This window comes from Amblyraja radiata, chromosome 16 (assembly GCF_010909765.2).
Source record: "Amblyraja radiata isolate CabotCenter1 chromosome 16, sAmbRad1.1.pri, whole genome shotgun sequence".
Taxonomy (NCBI): domain Eukaryota; kingdom Metazoa; phylum Chordata; class Chondrichthyes; order Rajiformes; family Rajidae; genus Amblyraja; species Amblyraja radiata.
Window position 1 is genome coordinate 12,380,977 of NC_045971.1, and position 27,798 is coordinate 12,408,774.

General features: G+C 43.6%; 1 protein-coding gene across 2 annotated transcripts in view; it reads left to right on the forward strand.

The window, feature by feature from the left end:
• The first annotated feature begins 10,624 nt into the window (after positions 1-10,624).
• Positions 10,625-27,798, forward strand: part of wnt9b (Wnt family member 9B) — a 31,701-nt gene continuing 14,527 nt past the window's right edge. Inside the window, exons 1-3 of one of the 2 annotated variants that reach the window (XM_033035101.1) lie at positions 10,625-10,778; positions 11,292-11,548; positions 27,499-27,764. In XM_033035101.1, coding sequence (XP_032890992.1) covers positions 10,693-10,778; positions 11,292-11,548; positions 27,499-27,764 — 609 coding nt within the window. In that variant the 5' untranslated portion in view covers positions 10,625-10,692. The remainder of the gene's footprint in view (positions 10,779-11,291; positions 11,549-27,498; positions 27,765-27,798) is intronic. The other variant, XM_033035102.1, reaches the window with a different exon arrangement.

Consider the following 27,798-nt stretch of genomic DNA (forward strand, 5'->3'; position numbering starts at 1 on the left):
CACCTCCAGATTCAGGGAAAGTTTCTTTCCAGCTGTTGTCAGGCAACTGAATCATCCTTTCACCAACTAGAGAGAGGTCCTGACCTCCCATCTACCTCATTGGAGACATTTGAACTCTAATCGGAGTTTACTGGACTTTATCTTGCACTAAAGGTCATACCCTTTATCCTGTATCTGTACACTGTGGACGGCTTGATAGTAATCATGTATCGTCTGCTCCTTGACTGGAAAGCACGCAAAAGTGTTTCACTGTACCTCGGTACACGTGCCAATAATAATTAACTAAGCTAAACTAAATGCTGGTCTTGCCGGTGGGATCTTCGTCGCCAAAAACGAAACCACAAGGTGCCGCTTATAGGTTATTGCCATAAATAACAATGAACTCAAAACAATTGGATTAACACGTTATAAAAATGGAGGTGAATTCAAAACACTATTCATTCCAATATTACTTCATTCCTTTACGAACAGTAAAGCTATTTTTTTTGATATTTGACCATCTTCCTTGTTCTTGCTGGAGCTAGACTAGAGATCTCAGAAGCTACATGCTGTTCACTGCAACATCAAGCCGTGAGAAATTATTTCTTTGTGGTTGAAGCCGTCCTAGTGACGGGTAATGTCCAGCGCCTAACACCGAGCGGCGCTGGACATGAGTGAAGTTGTCATGTATACGGGATCGCCTATGAAAAGATTGCACCTTCCCTGTGGGGAATTGACGTTCACAACGCACCCCGCTGTGGCAGGCGGTTTCATCCTGAAACTCTGCCACTTTCTTGCGTTTGTTGATGTAGCATTACTAGAGGTCAATTGGAGCAAATCCAAGAAACTGGAACGTGACCCGTCACTGTGCATGAGATAAAGTCGAACTTAGCTCTGTTTAATAGGCAGAGACAGGTGCAATGTGCTGGTGCAACTCAATGAGTCAAGCAGCATCTCTGGAAGTCATGGAGAGGTGACGTTTCGGGTCCTTATATCTACAGATCTGGCCAACCTGTCCATATAATAAGAACTCTCTACCCGAAATGTCACCTATTCCTTTTCTCCAGAGATGCTGCCTGACCCTCTGAGTTACTCCAGCATTTTGTGTCTATCTCTGGCCCATATAAAGAATGTTTAGTCATTATTTACTCATTTAATCTCTGATTCCATCGTTTCCAGACGACTGCGTTAAAGTAATCCAAAATTTAAAAAAATCCAAGTCATGTCAATTTCGAATTAACTATTGCGATTGAATTCAATAAGTTTCATGAGCAACGGGCAGCCTGTGGTCAGTGAGATTTTTTCACCAGAACCGGCAGCAAAGTCCCACCGGGAAGCCTCAATACGTCAACTTCCCGCGGCACTCGGGAGGATGTTTTTTCTAATGACTTTAGCGGCGAGTTGTTCCGCTTGACCAATCGGACATCCTGACCGAGTCGTATCACAGAACGTGAGACTTGGATTGGCATCGTAATGACGGATATCGCTATATATATTTACTTTGAGAAAGGGGATGGAGGTTGGGGGAGTAGTCTCCTGTCCCCTCCCGTGCAGTCAATAGCGAATTATAGAAGGTAAACTCACTGGTACACGCAAACGCACGCAAATATGTTTATAGCGCTGATCACATATGGATGAGAAACAGCACCGAAGCCAACAGTTTGTATCCCCACTGTTTGTAGAAAGGAACTGCACTTGCTGGTTTGTACCAAAGATAGACACCAAGTGCTGGAGTAACTCAACGGATCAGGCAGCATCTCGGAAGAAATTCTTTTTTAAATTGAGGCAGTCGGAAGAATGGTTCCGACACGAAACGTCACCCATCGTTTTTCTCCAGAGATGCTGCCTAACTCGATAAGTTACTCCAGCACTTTATGCCTATCTTCAGTAATACTCTACCCATCCGCTTTGGAATATATCACCGTGCATTCGTCACTGCTGGTTCTAATACTGGTCCTCAATAGCACCACGAGAGCACCTGTGCAAAAAGGAAGGCATTAAGAAAGTGGCTTACAACTGTGTTTTCAATGGCAATTGTAAAGGGGCGATACATATTATAAATGATTGTATGAAAATGCCAGGGATCATCAGCAAAGTAATTTGTGACTATACTGGTCTGCCACGGGTTCATCTTGTCACTTGAAATGTGGAAGTGTGTCATACGGGTTGAGGCAAGTATGGGTTGAGGCGAGTATGCAGCCGGCATTGACATCACTATGTGTTCCCAGTGCCTGACCCAGCTGGATAAATAGCAAAGTCACTTCACATTTGTTTCATACAACTCTGAGAAGAAAAATTCCACTGCTCCACCAAATCAATGCATTTCACTTTATGCACAAACTAGCTAGGAGCAGTGTTATGCTTCGTTTATGACAACCGCGACCTGCTGTCTGTATTTTAAGTCCTAACAGCTCCTGTTCGCAAAATATGGGGAAAGTATGAACTGGTGCCAAGTTACTTGTTCAACCCTGTTCCATCATTCAATGAGATCAATAATGGCCCAAACAAGCACAGTCCAGTTGATTTTGACCAATATTCCTTAACATCCTTAGTTTAAAAAATCTATCAAGTCATGATTTAAAATTGCCAAATAATCAAGAATCGATTGCCATATTTGGGTTCCAAACTTACACCACTCAGCATATCAATAGGTATCCCATCATCACACCTGACTTTTAGGCTATTGAGCCTAGTTCTAGATTCTTCCTATCTATCAATCCTCCTTCCAACAAAACACAATGTGCTGCAGTAACTCAGCCTGTCAAGGCAGCATCTGTGGAGGGAATGGATATGCCATGTTTTGGGTCAGGACCCTTCTTCGGACTGATTGTAATGGGGACGGGTGGGGGTGGGGGGGGGGGGGGGGGGGGGGGGGGGGAGGGGAGCAAGCTGGAAGAGAGTTGGAGGCAGTGCAAATCCTGGCAAGTGATATGTGGATACAAGTGAGGTGGATTTCATAGGCACCTGGATGGAGTAAGTGATAACCGTTGGAGATGAAAATGAGTCAAAAAGGTGTCAGATGAGGACAGATGTGGTGAAATGTAAACCCAGAGCGAGAGATACTGGATGGCCTTAAAAGATTTTAATCATATGAAACTAAGTTACAAAGTTCCAGAGACTACTATTCCAGTTTGTGTTACTTCACTTCACGAAATCGTTGAACTGCAAATGTATACCTCACTCTCTCCCATATATTCTTCCTATTTTGTAGTCATCAGATTTGTCCACATAACTCCAAACATGGTCAAACTGGGTTGTATACAAATAAGGCCTGCTTATTGATAATATGAATTAAGTCAGAATGAGACAAATATAATGTGTTACTACTGATCTAATATTTAGTTCATAAAATGTTACAGGGTTACAAATAGACTAATAACATTATATCCATGGAACAAAAGCAAGACTGGTTAATCAATTAATATGATCAAAACATTGTCTGCTGTCTGTATTGAAGAGTAGACAGCAGAGCACGTAGCTAACTTGTTTGGATTGTGAAATAAAAACATAGCAAACAAATCATAAAGGCAACAAATATGGAGAAAGATATAGAATGCATTTCAGGTCAGAGACTAATCAAAGTCTGATCAATTGTGGTTCTGGGAGGGAAGGGGAGCATGGTGGAGTACATGCCCCAATCAGCATCAATGGTGTGGAAGTGGGGAAATGGTTGAGAGCCTCAAGTTTCTTGGCATTGATATTACCAGCCAATTGGTGCGGACCACCCACTTTGTTGCAACGGCCAAGAAGGCACACCTATGCCTCTACTTCCTTAGGAAACTAAGGAAATTCAATATGTCTCCAATTACTCTGACACACTTCTACAGATGCACAATTAAAAGAATACTGTTGGGTTGCATCACAGTTTGATTTGGGAACTACTCTGCCCAAGAATGCAAAAACAAATTGCAGAGGATTGCAGATGTAGCCCAGTCCATTATACAGACCAGATTCCCCACCAGTGACTCCATCTGTACTTCTCACTGCCTTGGAAAAAGCAGCCAGCATAATCAAAGACTTGCCCTACCCTAGTCATTCCATCTTCTCCCTGCTCCCATCAGACAAATGGTACAGAAACTTGAAAGTACTCACCACCAAACGTAGGAACAGCTTCATCCCCTTTGTAAACCAGCTTCTGACCGGTCCTTACATAAGCAAGGGTACTGTCTCATTCACCTCTACCCCATTGGAGACACTGGACTTCATATATGGAACTGTTGCACGACTATGCCAAGAATCTGAATTTTCCTCTTTGCTCTCTCCATTGTACTTGAGTCTGGCCTGATTGTATTTTTGTATAGTATGATCTGATCTGATTGGATAGCATGCAAAACAAAGCTTTTCACTGCACCTCAGTACACACAAAAACTATAAACCTAAGCCTAATCTCCTGGGTGTCCTTACACTCATATAAGTTTAATAACAGTCTGGTTTGACATTGTTTTTTTACTGCGATTTGTTCTGAAAGATTTATTTGTTAAAATCATGGCTTAAATGCTGTCATAGAGTGAACATAAAATGGGGATGAATTTCACTGGGCAGCCTAATTTGAGGAGAGTTTTCCACAAGTGCCTCCCAACTGCTGAAGCCAAAGGCTTTAGGGATGTCAAACAAGACCATGCATAGTAACTATTGCTACTCTCTCTCATTTTGCACTGTCAACAGACTTCCCATAGGAGTTAATTTTCAGAACTAATGTGAAATTCTTCAACTTATGGTTAACTAAAGTCACCTATATCTCAATTGTGGAACTGTAGTGTGCAGATGATGCTTGTATTTGTGCAACGATATATCGACTTGTTTAGCAAAGCATGTGAAAAAAATAGCTCTTACAGTTAAGATCTGAAAAGCAGAAGTCCTCCACCAACCTACTCCATTATATAGCACAGCCCTCACACAGTAAAGGTTCGCAGTGAGACCCTGGAAAATGTGGATCGCATCACAAATCTCTGGAGCCATCTCTTGCAAAGGGCAGATATCAATGATGAAATCCAGCACCACTGACTCAGTCCTTGATCGATTGAGGAAAATTATTGATGATTGAAACTTCTGACCTGCCGCAAAACTTGTGGTCTACAGTGATCTCTCATCCTGTGCTTCTGAGGTCAGGTATATCCACAGCAAGCTTCACAAGGCATTGGTAAATACTACCCAAAGTTGTAAATCCTGTGAATTCATGGAGAGATAACCCGAAGCTCATGTCAGTGACTTCTCCCAGGATGACAATATGGAAGATTGAGACCCTTGTTACTCTCAGTCAGCAATGTTGGACTGGCCACATTGGTCACACGCCTGACACTAGACTCCAAAACAAGCACACCATTAAAAGTTCTTTCATGGGAGGAGATTACCTGTAAGTAGTGAAAAACCAGATTAAGCTATGTGCTCAAAGCTTCCTTGAGGAAACAACCTCCTTTCTTACTCTGAGGAATCTCTGGCCAATGACACAATGGCTACTGCATGGGCAAGTTACAGGAGAGTATTCTGAGGGATTCACAATACAAGCATTCGGGAAGTTAGGCGTTGATTAGGAATAGTCGACATAGTTTTGTCCTGGCACTGGATAGGGCAAATGCAAGGGTTAAACCGAATGGCACAAACATTTGATTCACTTAATGAGAATAAAACAGGAAAGGAACTTTTAAAATAAATGATATAATTGGGGATAAACATTTTACATCATCAGCTGCAGTCATTTACTGATCTATAAATAAATTTTGAACTGAAAGCAGGAACCGGGTCTGTTAGCTCTATTTCAGGCAATTTATATCATAATTTCCTGTCAGTCCTCGTCCCCTAAATGACATAATATTCATATTTCTCTGTACTGTACCCATATACAATACCCAATCCACATTGCTTGGATACATCGTGCCTTATAGCCACACATTTAATTATCTGCTTTGAATCCTTCATGGAGTCTTAGACCAGCATAATTATTTAACAAAGACATGAAGTGCTGTATTAACTTAGCGGGTCACGGCGCATCTCTGGAGTACATGGACAGGCAACGTTTTGGATCAGGACCCTTCTTCAGACAAGTCCATGTTCTCCAGTGATGCTGCCTGACCCATTGAGTTACTCCAGCACTCGGTGTCTTTACTTTGGTAAACCAGCATCTGCAGTTCCTTATATATCTTTTCAACAGTTCATGGTGCTATGTTCACTGGAAATCAATACTACACTTTTTCAGTAGATACTTATGTAGCCGATCCTCTTGATATCCTGCTGTTTCACATTTCTTGCCAGCATATATGGTTATATGGTTATATGGTCAGTAAATTTGCATCGCAGAGAAGCGATTGGACATGTAAAACTGATCAGAAAGTGTTTACCATTTCGTTCCCACATAGCAGTTGTCTCCCTCAAGTTTGTGTGAGGGTTAACCTGGGCGAGTGAACCGTATTCCCCATGTTTTTAAATGGATTGAAGAGGCATTTTAATGACCCAACCAACATTCTTCACATGGATACACAAGCAAGGCACTGCAGCTGCTGGTTTACAAAAAAAAAACCCACAGAGTACTGGAGTAACTCAATCGGTCAGGCAGCATCTCTGTAGAACGTGGATCGGTGACGTTTCGGGTCGGGACCCTTCATTGGTCTTTGCTCCAAACTCTTCTTCTTCTTTAGCCCTTTGCTCCTCTGGGGAGCATTGGCTATTGGTTCTTCCTACAAACGCCCCGAATTATAATAAATATTTATGTACAAAATTAATTGGAACACCGAATAGTGGGAGGGAGAGAGAGAGAGAGATGAGGGGGGGGGGGGGGGTGAGGGGGGGGGGGGGTGGGCAGAGAGAGAGAAAGAAGAATTGTAATTTTGAAGGAACAACTAACTGTTAAAAGGCACCCACCGAATTTCCTTTAAGTGGACGATTAGCCCATTTAAGCACAGTTTACCCCCCCCCCCCCCCCCCCCCGCGAAGCTTGCTGTTTCGATGCTATCCACGCAACGCCGAGTACAATCTCACGCCATCCTCCAGCCATTTCAACTGTAAAGTTATCTGCCCTGTGCGGGGACTGCGAATATATATTTATATATCAGATGAAAAACAAGGCAACATTTAAATTCGTGCGTAAAGCAACGTGTGAACATTTAAATTCACGAGTAAAGTAAAATGGATAGTAGAGTATTAGGTCGTGGAGCATCGAAAACTGTGTGATGACGCATGACGAGTCTACTTGTAAAAATAAGGAACTGCAGATGCTGGTTAATACACAAAAGGACACAAAGTACTGGAGTAACTCAACCGGTCAGGCAGCATCTCTGGAGCTCATGGATACCCGATGTTTCGGGTCGAGATCCTTCTTCAGACTACTTGTATTTTATAGTTTAAGGCCACACTTGAGAAACAAAACATTTGTTTTAGTGAAAGAACTGCATGAATCTATTAGTAAAATCCTTTAAAAACGTGTTTTACACCTTGATAATCTGCGGGAAAACGGAATTTGGACATTTGAAATTTCAATCGCTCCTTTCCTCTACATTCTAATTGCAGAATTCCATTCTGGTGAACCCTTTGAATTTTTTCCACGTAAATTCGCGATCTTCTAAAAACACGAATTAGACATAATGCTAAATAATCGTTTCCGAACCAGACCCACACAGAGAACAGGCTCCACAAAATTATCTTTGTATTCACCGTCACTTTCCAACGCCGACTAAATCCCTTTGGCAGAACATCGTGGGATACTGTCGAACACTGTCGGGATACTGATGCATCGTAGTTGTAGTCGTGGTACATCGTAGTTCAAACCATCGGAGGAGATGTCTTCACGCCAGGATAGGATTCAATTCAATTCGCGCACCGACCCCAATTTGCCTCTAGCATGATATATTGCTTTAGATTAATTAACGTCGCAGCTTGCTTGCAATATTCACGGAAGATTGGAGGTTTTTTTTAAACCCGTTTTCAGTTTTGTTCATTCGTTCACACATACTAGCGGAAATAAACCGCGCGTGTTTTGGAAATCTGATGAACCACATAAACGTTGAAGGGTTTCTGCCCTCGAATGAAAGTTAAGTCCTCAAGATAGACACAAAAAAGATGGATTAACTCAGCGGGACAGGCAGCATTTCTAGAGAGAAGGAATTGGTGACGTTTCGGGTGGAGACCCTTCTTCAGACACATGCCCTGATCGTCAAGCAATTCTCGCTATTTTCACTTTTCATTAATGGGAGCGAGAGAAACGACAACGGATGCCAGCCCCTCTATAAATGACCCAGATGGTGGTCCCGCGTCACGTAATTTAGTTCATATCGCGATAATTTGTCGGATTATTTTTGGAATTTAATAGTCGATCAAATTGTTTTATAACCGATTAATTTAATAGGAAACGAATACTTTTATTATGTTTGTGTTTTCATTCAGTTACTCGTTTAGTTCAATCGCTTTTCTATGCACGATAAGCAGTGTGTTTCCCGACCGACATGAAGAGATAAGATATAAATGATACTAATTATACTCTAGGTGGAAATTGCAGATCGAGAATAAGTTGATTACAAAAGCAATGGAGGACTGACAATAGACAATAGGTGCAGGAGTAGGCCATTTGGCCCTTCGAGCCAGCACCGCCGTTCAATATGATCAGGGCTGATCATCCCTAATCAGTACCCCGTTCCTGCCTTCTCCTCATATCCCCTAACCCCGTTATTTTTAAGAGACCTATCGAGCTCTCTCCTGAAAGCATCCAGATAACCTGCCTCCACCGCCCTCTGAGGCAGAGAATTCCACAGACTCACCACTCTCTGTGAGAAAAAGTGTTTCCTTGTCTCCGTTCTAAATGACTTACTCCTTGTTCTTAAACTGGCTTTATTCACATCTGGGATTGTTTTTGCTTGTTTTTTTTATCTGAGCAAGGTGTGTGGAATATCATTCAGGAAGATCTTATAATTCTCAAATATTCTACATGGACTTTTGGGAAGAGTTTATTACTTATGCGCGCCTCGACACTTGAGTTTACTGGAGGTGCGAATCGGGTTGGTCTTGTAAGCTTTGCAACACAAATCAAAGTCTGGGAGATGATGTGAAGTTCACCAGTGGCGATTCCGTCTCTGGCCGCCGTTACTTTCCTGAAATATTAGACAAGTTTGACAAATATTTTGCAAAACACAAAATGCTGGGGAAACTCAGCGGGCCAGGTTGCATCTGTGGAGGGAATGGCCGGCAGGCAACGTTTAGGGTCGAGACCCTTCCTCAGACATAAAATGACCAGAAACGTCCCATGCCCATTCGCTCCACAGATGCTGCTGACACGTTGAATTAATTTCTCCAGAATGTTTTGCTCAAGATTCCGGCATCTGATGTTTCTTGTGTCTTCATTGGAAAATGTTTAGGTTATAGAATTTGCTGAATAGTAGTCTCCAGTTGGAGTGCCAGATTCACACCCTTGGATCTGTGGACTTGCTGCTCCGTTGGGAGTGCAGGCATCCTTTCCATTTGGGATACGTTGGTCATTCTCAATCCCATCGTTCTGCTAATGGGAAATTTAAAGATACCACGGGATGCTGGAAAGAACTTGGGACGTTTGCATCCTAACCAAGTCAGTTAACCAGACCGCTTCTTTCACCGCTGTTTGTGAAATATTGCTGATTTTAGCCCACCTCCCTTCCAAAGTGGTCGTGAGCTGGTTGGCTGAGGATGACTGATTCATTGTTATTTCAACTGAAGTTTATTTTTAATTATTTAAATCTTCAAAAGAAGAGACAGAAACTCGGCGCATACATTGGCGTTGGGCAATGAACCGATCTTCCAGCACGTTGAACACCCCTTAGGTATCCGAGGCGGGTTATTGCAGAAATAGTGCAGTAGAGCCCCATCTTTCTTAGTTGCCACAATCGCTAAATATCCAGTCACTAAATGTTGATCACACTAATTTTTGGATTTGGGGAATTCGACGATGCATTTTCAGTACGGAAAGCCTTTCCACAGTCGGTTGTTTTTGGGATACAGTGACTATTGAGGAGAGAAGCCCGTTGATCAGTTTGTATTGGTAACGTCCCACAAGCATGTTTAGCATGAAGCGTGGAAGGCCGCGGTCAATAGTGTGGTCTTCCGCTCGTCTTCAACCGACAGATGGACTGGATTTGTGTTTAATGACCCCCCCCCCCCCCCCCCCCCCCCAATAATGTTGTGCCTCTCCAGTTCATTAAGGAATGAGCCTCGGAATGTGGGCTCCCTCTTTGGTGACCCTCGGGCTATCCTTGATCGGATTTTGCTGGCTTTACCTTGCACTAAACGTCATTCCCTTGCCATGGACCTGTACATTGTGAATGGCTCGATTGTAACCATGTATTGTCTTTCCGCTGACTGGAGAGCAAGCAACAAAAGCTTTCCACAGTCCCTCGGTACACGTGACAAAAAAACTAAACTGAACTAAATGAAAACAATTCTGACCATATTATAAATATCGCCATGAATTCATTATGAAAGGGAATGGAGCTACTACTGCCCGGACTGACTGGAAGCCCGAGTGGGTTGGAAAGGGAACCATTTGTGGTTTGTCTCCAGGTGTGAGAGAAGGCGAGGCGTACCTGAGCCCGAATGCCCGCCCTCTCCCCCATGCAGCCCAATAGGAGGAGTTCTGGGACGGGGCTGGGGATGGGCCGGGCCGGGCCGCACGCTCCTTTAGTGAAGCCAACGCCTGGCGAGCTGAGCACAGGCGCCCAAGACACCGCCAAACGAGATGAGGAGCGGCAGAGATCCGACAAAATGCGCTGCCGGCTCCCGAGCATTGGATCACTGATCACCCTGCTTACGGCAGCCAGCACCATCGCTCCAGGCTCGGCTTACTTCGGGTAGGAAGGAACTGCAGATGCTGGTTTACACCGAAGATAGACACAAAATGCTGGAGTAAAAATGGGTAGGCGACGTTCCGGGACGAGATCCATCTTCAGACTTCTAGTCACCCATTCCTTTTCTCCAGTGGTGCGCTGAGTTACTCCGGCTTTTTGTGTCTATCTTCGGCTTACTTCGGGTCATATCATTCCAACCCAGGTTAATGAGGAGACTGGTGGGAGAGTTGAAATTATTACATTTAAGCATAAACCTAATAAGCGTTTGAACAAATTGATATTCGATTTAAACGCGTAATGTTGAATGTGAAAGGTAAGCGAGGCAGGTCGTCACACCGCGCCCGTCCGTATAAAGTTGGGTATCTTATGGGAGATGCGCGCCCTGCACTGACTGGGCAATAGTTTGTTCAGTCTGTTCGCCCGCAGATTCACCGCAGCAGTGGGCGGCGAATGCCGTCTGTTTCCCTTCTGTGCGTCCTTCCCGCTGCCCTGGTTGATTCCATTCTTTCCCTTAAGCAGATTGACCGGGAAGGAGCCATTGGCTGTGTTCTCCACCCCCATCCTGGAGGACTTCGGCGCTGGGAAGGTTCATCTGAAGCAGTGCGACAGCTTGAAGCTATTCCGCCGGCAGAAGCGGCTGTGCCGGAGAGAGCCCGGGTTAGCGGAAGGTCTGCGGGACGCGATCCGCCTCAGCGCACTCGAGTGCCGGTATCAGTTCAGGTCGGAGCGCTGGAACTGCAGCCTGGAGGGGAGAGGAAGCCTCATCAAACGCGGTAAGAGAGGGTGCAAAGGTAGCGGGGAAAAGATTTGGGGTGGGATGTTAACTGGATAAAACTTTAAACAGAACCACTAATCATTGCTTTAAATTGTAATGACAGAGATTTAATCTAGCGAATAATCCGTTTCAGTCTGAGATGGATGCAGCCTAATTCACGTTCCCATGAGTGGCGATGTGCAACCGCTCAGTGTCTGTCTCTCGCTCCGCTAAAGGAATCGGCGATTTAAAACCGTTCCCAAGAGCCGCTTCTCCCGATCGCCTGTTCCATTTACTCGTGTTTCTAGCTTCGCTGCCCGTCCCCCTGGTGAGATATCCTCCAATGCTCCTGGATGGTCCCGTCACCATATTTCCCCGGAGATCCCACTAATGCTCACGCGCCCCTCGAGCAAGAGCGTAATCTGCCGGTGTTCAATTTCACTGCCCATTCTCGTCCAATAAACCTGTCAAACAGAGCGCTTTGCGAGCAGCGCGCACCACAGGAACACTGGAGTTTCAGAAGACAGAATAGACACACCAAAAAAAAACTGGTGTAACTCAGCGGGACGGGCAGCATCTCCGGAGAGAAGGAATGGGCGACGTTTCGGGTCGAGACCCTTCTTCAGAAGGCAGGGTGGAAAGGGAGAATTGGTGCGTGCGGCAACGAGAGGTGTGATTATTGTGTGGTGGACAAAGTCAATACAGCCCCATTCTCAGTGAAGAAAAGCTAATATAATCGGGAATTTCACAAACTCGCTTCGCATGGGAAACAAAACAAATATAAAGGCTGCAGATTTCACTCACACACAATATGACGCCGCGATAGTTAAATGTTGTATCACATGATCATTACATTATTTTTGTCCCATAAGATCCTCTATTACGCTGCAGGATATTAACATTCTTGCAAGATATTAGAGAATAGTGCACTGCTGAAAATAGTGTGTCGCTTAACATTGGGCTTCACAGATCATAGCTTCGAAACGTATTAAACAGAAATACACGGATTGTACCAGCTGTACTATCTTCGCTTGGTCTAAATTCTGGAACACCAGAGTACAGTCTTCAGCGGGATTCAGGAACGGCTCAGGAAGGCGGGGTGTGCAATGAACCTGGCCGCCAGCGACGCCCAGATGTCCTTTAATGATTCAAAAGGTCACTGAATCCCTGCCTTCTGAAGATTGTTAAGGGCTTGGACACAGTAGAGGTAGGAAACATGTTCCCGATGTTGGGGGAGTCCAGAACCAGGGGCCACATTTTAAGAATAAGGATTAAGCCATTTAGAACGGAGACGAGGAAACACTTTTTCTCACAGAGAGTGGTGAGTCTGTGGAATTCCCTGCAGGTTCTCTGCAGGTGGAGGCAGGTTCTCTGGATGCTTTCAAGAGAGAGCTAGATAGAGCTCTTAAAAATAGCGGAGTCAGAGGATATGGGGAGAAGGCAGGAACGGGGTACTGATTGGGGATGATCAGCCATGATCACATTGAATGGCGGTGCTGGCTCGAAGGGCCGAATGGCCTACTCCTGCACCTTTTGTCTATTGAATCCTTGGCGTATTTGCGGATATGAATGGATAACATGGGGTATTACAGGAAATTATAGAAAACTAGAGCGCATTCTCGATATTAGTAAACTTTGTAGCACTTTAAAGCGCGTTTGTGTACTGTGGCAGATTAGGACACATTACAACCCACTGAAGATTTCAGCATACCATTTGATATTTTGACCATGATATGGTATAATATTGGATGGTTCAATATGATCACATACAATGGTTAATGGATAAAATCTACAGACGATTATGTTATATTCCTTTGATAAACGTAAAATATTAACTTAAAATAACACCAAATTTTAATTTGCTTTTGTCAAAAGAACAACATCGTGCCTATGTTAAAGTAGTTTAAGACTGTCGTGCCACAGTGTTGCAGGCAGCCCGCGGAATTGTTGGCAAGTTTCCAACTCATGGAAGACGTCTTGTGTCCGTGTCCTGAATGGACCGGTAGGCGAGCGTCGTTTAGCACAGGGCGCACAGCTCAGATCCGGTACAGATTATGTAGATGTACATTCGGAGTCATTTTCGTCCCCCTAGGGGCTACATGCATCAACAACAACCCCCCCCCCCCCCCAACATAGGAGCCCCAGGGAGAAATTGAGACTCGAATGTAAGATTGTGTTACCGGAGCTCTCTCCCTGGCTGGGTCGTCGCCAAACGAGGCTCATCTGACTTCTAATGTTGTAGTTTGACTGCATATCATTTCCCTCCGCCCAACACCTCACCCCTTTTCACAGCCTCTCCCATCGCGAGCGATGAAGAATCCGTGCGGTGATTCGCACTCATGTGATCTAACGCCATTGAAGATCTTTAGCGGCTCTAGACTGACGCCTTTAGTTCTGTCATTCGAATGCGAGCTCTGGTTTATCACTGCCCGTGGATATTGCTATGAAATTGTTCTTCTGCTTAGAATGTCTTATGTGTGCGCGCAAGAGGGAGAGATGACGAGAGAAATAGGAGAGAGAGAGAGAGAGAGAGATGGTCAACTTGGCTTTAACGCATTAGGGTATTGGCAGGTTTAACAACGATATTATGTTCCCGTTACCACCCGCGTCTGGATCAACCTGCCACGCTTTGTCCTGCCTCTCCTCTCCACCAGCTTTCTCCACCCCACCCCTATAATCAGTCTGAAGAGGGATCCCGACATGAATTGTCACATTTCCACTTTCTCCCAGTAAAATTAGCATTAAGATTAGGGTAGATTGTCCTAAATTGATACCACGAATACAATATTTATATAATTGTATCGACTCGTGGAGCTGTTCTTTTATTTACCGTGAACCAGTTGACGCCTGGAAGAATATTTCATATTACATACTACCCCTCTCTCAATGCCATTTCTCCGGCCCACCCGCACACACGTCATGCCACACACGCAGAGACGTCCTGTAAGCTAACCAGTTCCATTTTATTGCTAATTTACCGTTTCATTGATTACATCATTAATAATTAATAAAACCCAACCGGTTGGAACATTCTCCAATGTATTATCTATTAAACTTCAACAGTACATGTTTACAAATGGGGTGGAAGGGGGTGATTTCATTCAGCGACTGAATGAATGCCTGATAACAACGCTTCAAGCAAGGTAGCTGAGTGTTCTGGGAACCTCTCCGAGAACCCAGAACCGAGAAATCGCCATCCTTCCCAGTTATCATTGAGAATGGGAATTCTCAGTTTTCATTTCCGCCCAGTTGCCATAACCGCTCGGAGCTCCATAGTGAGGCAGAGGTGGTTTGGGAACATTTCACATTTGAGGCTTTGGAGAGAGTGCAGAAGAGGTTTTCCAGATTAGATGCCTGGATCGGCCCACCGAGTCCACGCCGACACCAACTCTGTGTTATTCCACTTTCACATACTACACACGAAGGATATATTATATAAGCCAATTAACCTACAAACGTCGTTGGAATGTGGGAGGAAACCGGAGAATACTTGGAGGAAACCCATGCAGTCATAGGTAGAATAGACACTAAAAATATTTTACCCAGGGTGGAAATATCAATGACTCGAGAGCTTACCTTTAAGGTAAGAGGGGCAAAGTTGAACAGAGATGTGCCGGGCAAGATTTGTGTTTACATAGAGAGTGATGGTCGCCTGTAACGTTCTGCCGGGGGGCGGTGCTGGAAGCAGCTACGATCTGGGCCAAACGCAGGCGGGTGGGACTGGCGTAGATGGGACATGTTGGTCGGTGAGGGCAAATTGGGCCGAAGGGCCTGTTTCCACGGTGTATGACTATGATAGTAGCGTTTAAGGGGGGGGGGGGGGGGGAGGTCGGCCGGCATCTGACGGAACACAGCACCCAGCGAGGGACCCACTTCGTAAAAGGACACAAATTGCGGGAGTAACACAGCCGGGTCAGGCACTATCCCTTGTGAACATGGATAGGCGGCGATTCGGGTCGGGGTTCTTCTTCAGACTGACTCCGTTTATTTTCGCTTCCCAGTTCTCGTCATCCAATTTCACAAACAGTCTGGTGGCGGGTCAGCGCCGAGTGATAGTGACTGACGAACGATTGGTTTACTCAACCTATGAATGACTTCCCCTCCGAAACACTCCTTCCACCCGTCGGTTCGCTCATCCTTGCCCAACTTCTGGAAATCTCTCTAATCACCGGGATATTTTTAGATCGGAAAGGCGTTCGGTTCCCAGAGGAAAAGGGCGTACGGATATGAGCCCCCTGCACGCAAGCAGCGCCTTTAATCTCGGCTGCATGTCAGAGTCAAAATAAAAGGCACTGCTTGGGATGGGCCGCGATGCCGATGTAATAACACTGTTCAATCAAGCTTTCAGTTTAATATTTCCTTCAAAAGGATTAAAGACCAGATTTAGCATGAGGTCGGAACAGACAGCGCACCCCCAACACGCACACATATTTAGGTGGATGTCACGAACGGAGTCTGATTGTAATCCACTCCTCCCATTCCGCTGAAGGCCGGGCCGAATTATAAGAAGTGAGGGAAGTAAGGAACTATTTGTTTAAGAAGGAACTGCAGATGCTGGAAAATCGAAGGTAGACAAAAGTGCTGGAGAATCTCAGCGGGTGCAGCAGCATCTATGGAGCGAAGGAAATAGGCAACGTTTCGGGCCGAAACCCTTCTTCAGACAAGCACTAAGCACTTTCTTCACTAAGCAAGGAACTGCAGGTGCTGGAATTCATAAATCACAGGAGTAAAATTAGACCATTCGGCCCATCGAGTCTACTCCGCCATTCAATTATGGCCGATCTAGAGCCAGGGCCGGCTTTAGGAGGCGCGGGGACCAATTGGGAACAATTTTGGTGAGCCCCAGGTTCATAGGACAATTCCATCCATACCTGTAGATGGGAACTGGTTGAAAATTACTTAAAATGATTCAGTCTAGATGACAATTTGATCATAGTTCATGGTTTTAAGACTGGAGTGCTGTAATTAGAAGATGGAAGTAGCTATTCCGTGTTGCTGAGGTAGGAAGGATATGTTTGAGGCAATGAGAGTGGACACCTCAAAATGCTTGCTCCCAATAACATGTACATAACAAATGGGCTTTTCCTCCCGTCTAGCTTCCAATGCTCTCCTTCCTTCCTTCACCTGCCATCTCTGCTCCCTTTCCAAATACTCGCTCCTAACTTTATTTCACATCATAAAATATTTTCGAAACATGTTGCAAACTTAAAAATAACAAAATAAGGATTTGCTCCTTTGTATCATTCAGGACCTGGTAACCAGTTTATATTATAGTGCTTTAAAATCACAGATGAAAGACCCTTGAGCAATCAGGGTGTCGAATCTACATGCTTTTTCCAGCCCTGCAATTATCTGCTTTACCTCGGTTGAAGTGACTCACTTTCCTCCAAGTCTATTTCCCCTCCAGTTGTTGATAATATTCCCTCCATTCACTCACCCCACCACTAATCATCCCTGTGGTCATAGTTGTCTTTAATACTTGCTATGCCCATTGATTCCACTTTGAAATAACATGTGGGCCAGACCAGAGCAAACCACGATCTTCCCAACACCCAGCCTGTTCGTAATCCAAACTTGCGCCTTAGGCCTTAGGAACATTGACAGAGCAAAATTCACTTCTCCCTCACCACTATCGATACACAGGGGTCTCATCTCCTGAAAACAACTTTTAAAAATAAACACAACAAATGCATCTCAGTTTAAAACAGACATAAAAACGATCCCCAATGACTTGTTTTCAAATTTTGGAATTTCAGTTCCCAAAAAGAGTTGACATGGAAAGGATGGATCCAGTAATGGAAGAGTCTGGAACCAGATGGGACCGCCTCAGAATAAAAGGACTTAGCTTTAGAATGGAGATGAGGAGGAATGTCATTAGCCAGAGGGTGGTGACTCTGTGCAATCCATTGCCACAGATAGCTGAGAAGGCCATAACATAGGGTATTTTTAAAGTGAAGATTGATAGGTTCTTGATTAGTAAGGGTGGAGAATGGGGTTGAGAAAGAAAATAGATCAGCCATGAGAAAACTGTGGAGCAGACTTGATGGGCTGAATGGCCTAATTCTGCAGATAGATACCAAAAGCTGGAGAAACTCAGCGGAACAGGCAGCATCTCTGGAGAGAAGGAATTGGTGACATTTCGGGTTAGGACCCTTCCTATTTCTGCTCCTGCTTTATGGTCTGAACAACCAATTGTGTCCCAAAACCGCATAGAATCTCTCCCCCCATTGAAAATATATCTTCTCATCTAGAAACCTGACAGTAACCAGTCTTAATGTATGATGGATGATGTCTCAGAATATAAAGGGCTTCTTGCTAACTTTGGTGTGGTTCAGCAGATTATTGAAACAGTATCACTAAAGTAACAGGTATTGACAGCAGCCATGCGTGTCCTTACGGGCATGTAATTTTGGCAGCAATTATGAAAACATTTCTATACTTAGTGAAGAAGTAGTCACCTAACAGCTATAATAATTTAAGTCAGTGTATATTACCTCTATAGAAATCATACACTCACGTGCACATACTGTGACACATACACACAGATTCACACACGCATACACATTGTGCCTACGTATGAACCCCTACCAGAATATAAGATATTGCACAGAATAATATTATAAAAATAAATATTATAAAAGAATATATTACTATTGCACAAAGGTAGGTATTGTACAGAATAAATATGGGGCGGGGGGGGGGGGGGGGGGGGGGGGGGGGGGGGGTGGGGGGGGTGGGGGGGATGCTTTCAGTGCAGAGTTCAGTGTGATTATGGCCTTAGGGTAGAAACTGTTTGTTAGTCTTGTGGTGAGCGCTTCAATGGACCTGAGGGCAGAAGGGCAAACAAGTGATGGGCGGGGTGAGATGGGTCCTTTAGGATGTAGGATGCCTTCCGCAAGCAACGGGAGCTGTAGATGTGGCTTATAATGAAAAGAAAGCAGGTCAAAGTTAGTCTCAAGGGCCCAGTCATCACATCTTCAGGAACTTGGTGAATGTAGTGGAGCATATCACATGAAAGCCATGGAAGGTATAAGTTTAGAATGCCAATTGAAGAAGATATATCTCCTAAACCAATCCTAGGTCAAACAGTCATATCCTCTGGTATCCCAATTTCAATCTACCAAAGACTACCATCTCCAAAAAGCTTTACCACAAGCAAGACCTCGAACCATCTCCACGGTATTACTTGTATTTATGTTTTCCAAGCCATCAGGTTTCCCTGGATATAAACATTTTTTTTACATTTAACATTACCTTAGTGATTGTACGATTTTATTGTAGGAAAATTCAGTTTTGGATAGGAGGAGTTTGTGTCATATGCTCTGGAAAGTAATCCATTCCTTATAATTTATGAATATTAGCCTATTGAAAATGGTGGACTAGAATATGTTTAAACGTAATTATGTATTTGTTGGTAAATATAATATAGATGAGGAAAGCTCGATTAGCAGATGAGTGGAGTAAGTGACAAGGACTAGAGATGAAAAGGAGACGAAAGGGTTTCATGTAAGGAGAAGAAAGGAGTGAAACGTAAAACCAGAGGGAGGGATATAAGTGGGAGGGGATGGGAGGGGAGGTGGAAGTGGGGCAGGATAACGGGGGAATAGGTGTGCATAGGGATGGGGCTAGCACACGAAAGAGAGAGGAAGTGGAGGGGAAAGAGGGGGATAGCTATTACTTAAAATTGGAGAATTCAATGTTTCTGGTATTGAATTCTACTCAGTTGTATGAAGGAAGCCTACTTTATCCTTGACGAATTAAAATGACCAAATCCTTTTAAAAAGGATTTGGTCATTTCAACTCGTCAAGGATGTTTACCCCATTTCTCTATTCTACAAGAAAACTCTTCCATGGTGGATTCAACGGCAGGTCTCAAACATAAAAGGATGGTTATTTAATTCATTACACAGCCCAGATTCTACCTCAGTCACATGTTAGAAACAGTTGGGGAGCATCACTACCCGATTCTAGAAAGCAGCGTTAGACAAGATTGCGGATGAACGCAATGCATTTCACTATTTCATAACTTTAAGGACGATTTGATGTCATTTATAGAGTTCAGTTTATTCAGTTAAAAACTCCACAGGGCAAAGTTGAGTAGATGTGGTAGGTGCTCATGTATTACTAACACAAAATGTAGCCAATAATATTATTGCTTATGCATGTCTAATGCAATTGAGTATGGTCTTGCAGGGTGTGAATTACTTCATATGACTTTGCAATGTTGGCAAAAGCCTGGCTGGTTTTGATTTCCCTATGGGGGTTGAAGTGGAATGTCCACATTTTCCCTTAACTTGTCTGTGTTTCTGTTGTACATTTTCCTCCGCGCTGAGATTATTCTATGCACATCAGTTGTGAAGTTTCCAGATTATGGTATATATATTTCCACAACATATTGGATAGTTCAGTAGATTGTTTTTCTTTTGGTCTTCTTTATTTTATCATTAATAATAACGGTGAAGTTGCAGACAGCGAGAATCGTCAGTGTTGTTCTTTACCTCTAAGAGATAGAAAACAAGCACTGCAAAATGCTTAGGAAAATGGGTTACAACTGTGAAATACACTGAATCTGTATTACGTGCAGCAGTCACAAACTGGAACTTCAAATGCAATATCGTATTCAGATGCACTCTCTGAGTTAGCAACCTGTTGGAATTTAATGGCTCAGCTGACATGGGAGATTGGGCATATGAATAAGGGACTGCAGGACAGTGATGGCCAATGAAATATTCCAACGAGAGTGAAGGATTGGAGTCGAGAGATTAAAAAAACCATCTGAAAAGAAAAGTAGAAGAAAGGTCAACCTTTAAAACATTCCAAATTGACACTTGTGCCTGAGAAGGTATGATTATTTCATTATCCGATTAAAGACCATTTCTAATTTGGAATAATTCCAAACCATAATTTGATGGTTTTACATGGCAGTTTTAAGAAAGTAGTTAAAAATATCTCTTTTACCTTAACATACATAAAAAAAGATTGGATTAAGAACCTTTGATTTGAAAACTCGCTCTGTATTTCTCCTTGGGGCCATTCAGCAGCTATGATTGAGATGAACAGATTTCCCCCAAACTATAAAGGAAGGTTTGTGGGTTTTTTTGCAAGGCCATCAGTCTGAAACATTAGATGTAAATAGGATGGAACTGCAGATGCTGGTTTAAACCGAAGATAGACACAAAATCCTGGAATAACTCAGCGGGTCACTGAAGCGGCATCTCTGGAGTGAAGGAATGGGTGACGTTTCGGGTTGTGACCCTTCTTCAGTCTGAAATTTCAACTCTGTTTCTATCTCCATAAACTCTAATCATAATTCCTGCATGTTGTGTCTTTATTTCAAATTTCCAGCATCTGGAGTTTGGAGTTTGTTTTTCTTTTAGTTGTGAAACAAGCCACCAAATGAGTTGTGGTGGGTGGTGGGTTGAGATGTAGGAGGGGGGGGGGGATAGTAATAATTAATTACCAGCTATCATTTTTTCTGCATCAATAAACATTAATTCCATCTTAGTTTAACAGTTTGAATTCATTTTGTGAACTCAGCCTTCTGTTCCATTTAATTCTGCTACAACAAGAAAGCAGGATTAAGATGTTCCTGTGACATTCTTGTTGAGAAGTTGTGATATGATTCTGTCAAAGGTATGTCTGTATTTACCCCCCAGCACTGTAAGTTATTATCGGAAGCAGTATGAGATTTTCCCTGGCAGTAAGATAAATCCCTCTACTGTCCAGCTGTTGTGATGATGCAGACTCTCTTTCATCATTCTTCTCCTCAAGGCAATGACTCATGCAATCCTATTGAAGCCAACAGCCCTCCAGCCTAACCCTGCCTATGTGATCATCCGCGCAGTGTGATTTAGGCTTGGGATGGCCTGGAATCCGAGTTGGATGTTGACTGCAAGGGTGTTATCCAGCTAGGAGTGGCACTCTGCCAGTCATGGAGCTGCAGCCCAGTAGATGCTGTGAAGCACTCCTCTTTATTCTTGCTCAATTGCTGCCATGTCTTTGCACGGGCTGGCGGACATGCTGAGAATGGCAATTCAACCCTTTGGAGGTGTTCTCTAACCTTTGGCATTTTTGACTGGGAGTTTTACATCTGCCAGCAGAGTGGGTCTCGAACAAGTCAGATTAGTTAGAATGTTGGGCACATTGTCCAGGCGTTTGAGGAACAACCATCTCGCCATTCTTGCTCAGGGGCACGTTGCACGAGGTTAGGGGTCAGTGGATAGTGATCTGGTTCAGGAATCCTTCTGGTTTTGTGTATCCTCCCTAGCCTGAGGACTTTGAGGTCAACCTTTGCACTCCCACACACCTGGCTGAGATCAACCAGTCCTACTGCAACTAAGATACACTCAGGCAAGTTCCCGATTCGGAAAGCAGTCGTGTAACTGTTAATATATTTACAGAAATATATAACCTGGCCCCAATACATAGCAAAACTTATGAAAACTGAAAATTATTACAATAGAATGACAATTACTCTTTTGCATTGTTAAATTTGAAGAAAGTACAATGAAGTCAGAAGCAACAGTTATATTCAAATCACTATTCTTTGGGTGCAGTTCGGTATAACCATGCAGGCTTTAAAAGGATTTTATATTAACAGTGGCCTTAATAAAAAGACAAAAGAAGTGACTATTGCTTCCTTCATGGCAATGCTACTGATATTCAAGAGGCATGTTGAAAGCTTTGATATGCATATATAATGCTTTGAAATGCGTGAGATGATTTTTAATAAATTTAATGAACTTTTAATTCATTAGAAGAAAACCAAATCAGAGAATCACCTCTCCAGATTTCAGCTGCATTAAGGATAAAATGAGTTCAGAATAGTTTGCCATACAAACATAATAGCTCCTTTGTAGTTAATCAAAGGATTCTTTAACGACACAAACCTTATTTAAATTATTATATTTTAGTTAAGGCCATCCTCAGGGCTAAGTAAACAGGTTGTGGAATAAAGTTTGTGGAAACATGTGTTTATCTTCATTGTTTAGTTTAACAGCCCAAAGGGATAATATTGAGAATAAGGTTCCAGGAAGCCCGCAGTTTATTGTGAGATTATGGTTGTGTTTTTGTTAGTAAATATTATCACTGTTGCATCTCCTCATTCTCAAGAGTCTGGATTGTGTTTTTTCATTCTTTTTCGATTGAGGCTGCTAAACAAGACACGAGCCCATGGTATTAGAGGGAAGATATTGGATTCGCTAGAAGATTGGCTGAAGGGGAGAAGACAAACATTTTTTTTTCTGGTTGTCTGCCGGTGACTAGTGTGTTCCGCTGGGGTCGATGTTGGGTCCGCTATGTTTCACGTTGTGTGTGAATGATTTGCATGATGGAATTGATGGCTTTGTGGTCAACTTTGCAGTTGATACGAAGATAGGTGAAGGAGCAGGTCGTGTAGAGGAAGCAGGGTGTCTGCAGAAGGACTTGGACAGTTTGGGAGCTTGGGAAAAGAAGTGGCAGATGGAATGCAGAGTAGCAAAGAGTGCGGTCATGCGCTTTGGTAGTGGGAATAAAGGAGTAGATTACTTTCTAAATGTGGAGAGGATTCAGAAATCGGAGGTACAAAGAGACTTGGGAGTACTGGTGCAAGATTCCCAAAAGGTTAATTTTCAGGTCGAATTAGTAGTAAGGCAGGCAAATGCAATATTAGCATTCATTTTGAGAGGACTAAAATATTAAAGCAGGGATGTAATGTTGAAGTATTATAAGGCATGGTCAAACCGCATTTGGGCTATTGTGAGCCGTTTTGGGCCCTATATCTGAGGAGTGATGTGCTGCCATTGGAAAGCATCCAGAGGAGGTTGCTGAGATTGATTCCTGGGATGATTGGGTTAATGTATGATGAGCTGGGCCTGTATTCGCTGGAGTTTAGATGAGGGGGGATCTCATAGAAACTTACCGTACAATGAAAGACCTGGATAGAGTGGAGATGATGATTCCACCAGTGGGAGATTCTAGGACCATCTTCTTCTTGCGTTTGAGGCAGCAGAAGTCTGCAGCAGCGTGATGCCATCTGGATTCGACATCTGTAGGTGCCCACCCTAAAAAGGGCGCATGCTCCGGGTTGGCGCCAAGCTGCGGCGCTGCTGCTGTCTCTGTTTGTTGTAATTCGCCTGACTGAGGTCAGTTGACAGGGCTCACCACAGGGAGGTCGACAACATGAGCCCCTCTAGGACCATAGGACACAGCCTCGGAGTAAGAGGATGCACCTTTAGAAAAGAAACGAGGAGGAAATTCTTTAACTAGACGCCGATGAACGTGGCATTCATTGCCATAGAAGGCTGTGGAGGCCAAGTTGTTGGGTATTTTTAAAGCAGAGATCGACACGTATTTGATTAGAAAGTGTAACAAACGGTTACCGGAAGAAGGCAGGAGAATGGGGCTGAGTGGGAAAGATAGATCACTCATGATTGAATGGTGGAGTAGACTCGATGGGCCAAATGGCCTAATTCTACTCCAATGACTTATGAACATGAACTTTATCAACGGTTCCCTTGAACCTGCTGATAAGCTGTGTGTAGTTCAACAGATGACAGCCATATAACAGGCCTATCTTCATGAGCATGGCTATTGTAGCCAAGCCCTGTTCTATCCACGCCTCATGCACATCAAACATATTTGATATGTGAGCCTCAGGGTAGAAAATGTGAGCAGAGACTGGCTGATTTCACCCCTCCCCTGTGATCAGATGTGGCACAAGGCAGTTCATAGAGTCATAGTCATAGAGTGATACAGCGTGGAAACAGGCCCTTCAGCCCAACTTGTCCACACCGGCCACCATGTCCCAGCTATTCTAGTCCCACCTGCCGGCGCTTGGCCCATATCCCTCCAAACCTGTCCCTATCCATGTACCTTGTCGAACTGTTTCTTAAACGTTGGGATAGTCCCTGCCTCAACTACCTCTTCTGGCAGCTTGTTCCATACACCCACCTTCCTTTGTGTGAAAAAGCTACCCCTCAGATTCCTATTAAATCTTTTCCCTTTCACCTTCACGCAGTTGTAGAAACAGCAATTGCTTCCCTTCTGAGATTGTATGCCTCAACACCAACAAGAAGTTGGGGGCATTATTGAATCTTTTTAATCAACTGGCCTCCGGAGGGCAATAATGCAGGTTACAAAAGTGTTAGTTTCACTGCAAAAATATATCCTTAATGTATTTTATTTTAATGCCTTTTAATCCTTTATAACTGATGACCTTGTGATGGGATTGCTAACTTGGAAAATTAAATGATTCTAATTACCTTTTTTTAGAAGCCGTGTTTAAGACCTATTCAAAGATTAATATGTCAAATAATCAGTACCTGGGAGGGAAATGTGGATAATAATTTTATTGATTGTTTCTAATAAAAAGTCAGATAATGTAACTGTTAAACTCAAGAAGAGGTTTAAAGATGAAAGAGAATGGGTATTTTCTCTTGGAGAACCAAGGCTGAGGGATGATCAAAAAGAGGTCCTGAAAAGGCTTTGTTAGAGACAAGGTTTCCCAAACTGCATGTGATAAATATAACATAATGCCTAATTAGTCCAATAAGGATTCCAGGAGAAATCTCTCTAATAGGAGAATGTTAGAATGTGGAAGTTACTATGTAAAAACTTAGTTGAGGCAAATAGCATGAGTGCATTAAGGTTTATTGATCTGTGGACCATAATGGAAGGTTATGATGAGAGGGTTTAATTTAATAAAGTGTGAAAGATCCATGTGTGATATAACACCAGCACTAACTCATTGTTGGAATGGCATGTTTTGGTGCATTAACTGAATGTGCTTTTAACTATCAGACACCAGCCAAGTGATAGTACCAATGAAAGACCTTGTATATTCTAGTGACTTGGGGCGGCACGGTGGCGCAGCGATAGAGTTGCTGCCTTTCAGTGCCAGGGACCTGGGTTCGATCCTGACTACGGGCGCTGTCTGCACAGAGTTTGTTTGTTCTTCCTATGACCGCGTGGATTTTCTCTGGGTGCTCTGGTTCCCTCCCACACTCCAAAGACATACAGGTTTGTAGGTTAATTGGCTTCGGTAAAATTGTAAATGATCCCTAGTGTGTAGGATAAGGCTGGTGTATGTGGTGATCACTGGTCGGCGGACTCGGTGGACCAATGGGCCTGTTTCCACGTTGTATCTCCAAAGTCTAAAGCCCAAAGTCTAAAGTAAAGACCAGTACTCATTATCATGTAGACTATGGATGCAGTAAATCAGTTCAATGATTGATATTCATGGGCAGAAATAGATGAGAGGTTTGACACAGGCAACTTCTGGAGACAATCTCCAGATGGATGTTGGTGTAAGCTTGCCATCTTTGTGAAGATCTTAGGGCATGCACAGTAGATCTGGATATCAGAAAGTGCACATTTAAAGGCAAAGCTGCTACCAGGGGGAGAAAGGTAATCAGGGATAGATTCAATTCAATTCAATTCAATTCAACTTTATTGTCATTGCACAGATACAAGTATAGGTACAACGGAATGCAGTTTAGCGTCTGGTCATAGTCATAGTGCAAGATAGTAGAAGTAGAAAATAAAAATACAGAATAAGCATACAATAGAGTAAAAGAGTACTGGTTAACAATGTGTGGAATGTGGATGGATTAGAAAGAAAACTGGTACATAGGCAAATACTGTATACAAATGGGAGAGACTAAAGATATCTAGCGACGGGACTCCGAGTTCAGCAGTGTAATAGTGTTATTGAAAAAGCTGTTCCTCATCCTGCTTGTACGAGACCTGAGGCTCTCCTGATGGGAGGATGGCAAACAGTCCATGGTTAGGGTGGGAGGGGTCTAGATATAGAGGTTCTTAGGGTATTGCTTTGCTGGGGGAGGCTGCTTTGGAAGGAACTGGGTGAGAAATAATGGATAGGTTTATACAAAGGTTGAGACTGAGGTTGTGAAAATAAATCATGCTGATACTGGATTTCTAATATAAAAACAAGAAATGCTGGAAAAACACAGCAGGTCAGGCAGCATCTGTGAAAAGAGAAACAGTTAATGTTTCAGCTGAAAGACTCTTCCTCAGAATGAGGTGTTGCTGGCCTTGGCGAATGTAGGATGTGGTGTTCCTGCTGCAATGGCTGTTTTCAACAGCTTAATTTAAATACACATTAATACTCTCTTTAAAGAGTTGGCATTTGGTAGTAAATCAGATGATTGCAGTTCCTGTCTAAACTATCAGTAAGTTAGCTGAAACAAAACCAAAGCCACGCATTGCTTGTTTATTTGCTGTAGTAGCAGGGGTTATGTCAGGGAGAAGGCAGGAGAATGGGGTTAGGAATGGGGTTCAACTTCGGTCAAGGAGAAGCTATACTTCACCCTCGTTAGACCTCATTTGGACTACGCAGTTGCAGCGTGGGACCCATACACAAATAAAAACATTTCTTCCATCGAACGTGTCCAAAGGCAGGCAGCTCGATTTGTTACTAACACCTATGAGAGAGAAGCGAGTGTCACCAAACTTCTGAATTCTCTGGGGTGGAACCGTCTCCAAGACAGACGTGAAGCTCACCGTTTGACCTGTTTTTACAAAATGTTAAATGGTCAGCTCAACATAGACTACAAGACCTACACCAAACCCAAACCAATTAGGAGCAGACGAGGGCATTCGATCCAATTTGTGATCCCAGCTACAAAGACAGATGTATACAGCAATTTGTTCTTCCCCCGCACAATTAAAGCATGGAATAATCTCCACCCAATTATCGTTACCCAACCAGATGCAACTAAATTTAAAGTAGCTCTTTCTTCCCAATAACCCTTTCTGGCTTAAGTCCTCCCTTCACCACCTCCAGTTTAAATTCCATTTGGAATATTTTGGAGGACCAAGAAACCAAGAACCAAGAGGGAGAGATTGATCAGCCATAATTGAATGGCGGAGTAGACTTGATGGGTCGAATGGCCCAATTCTGCTCCTATCGCTTATGACCTTATGAACGTAAACAACCTTGTGTGAATTATTTTGTTCCTTCTCTTGCAGGGTTCAAGGAGACTGCCTTTCTGTTTGCGATTTCTTCCGCTGGACTCACCCATTCACTGGCCAAGGCTTGTAGTTCAGGCCGCATGGAGCGCTGCACCTGTGACGAGTCCCCTGACCTGGAGAATAAAGAGGCGTGGCAATGGGGCGGCTGTGGGGACAACCTCAAGTACAGCATTAAATTTATCAAGCACTTCCTGGGGCAGAGGAAAGCCAGCAAGGACCTGAGAGCCAGGGTTGATATGCACAACACCAACGTGGGCATCAAGGTGAGGCATTGATAATTATTGGACACAGACAGGG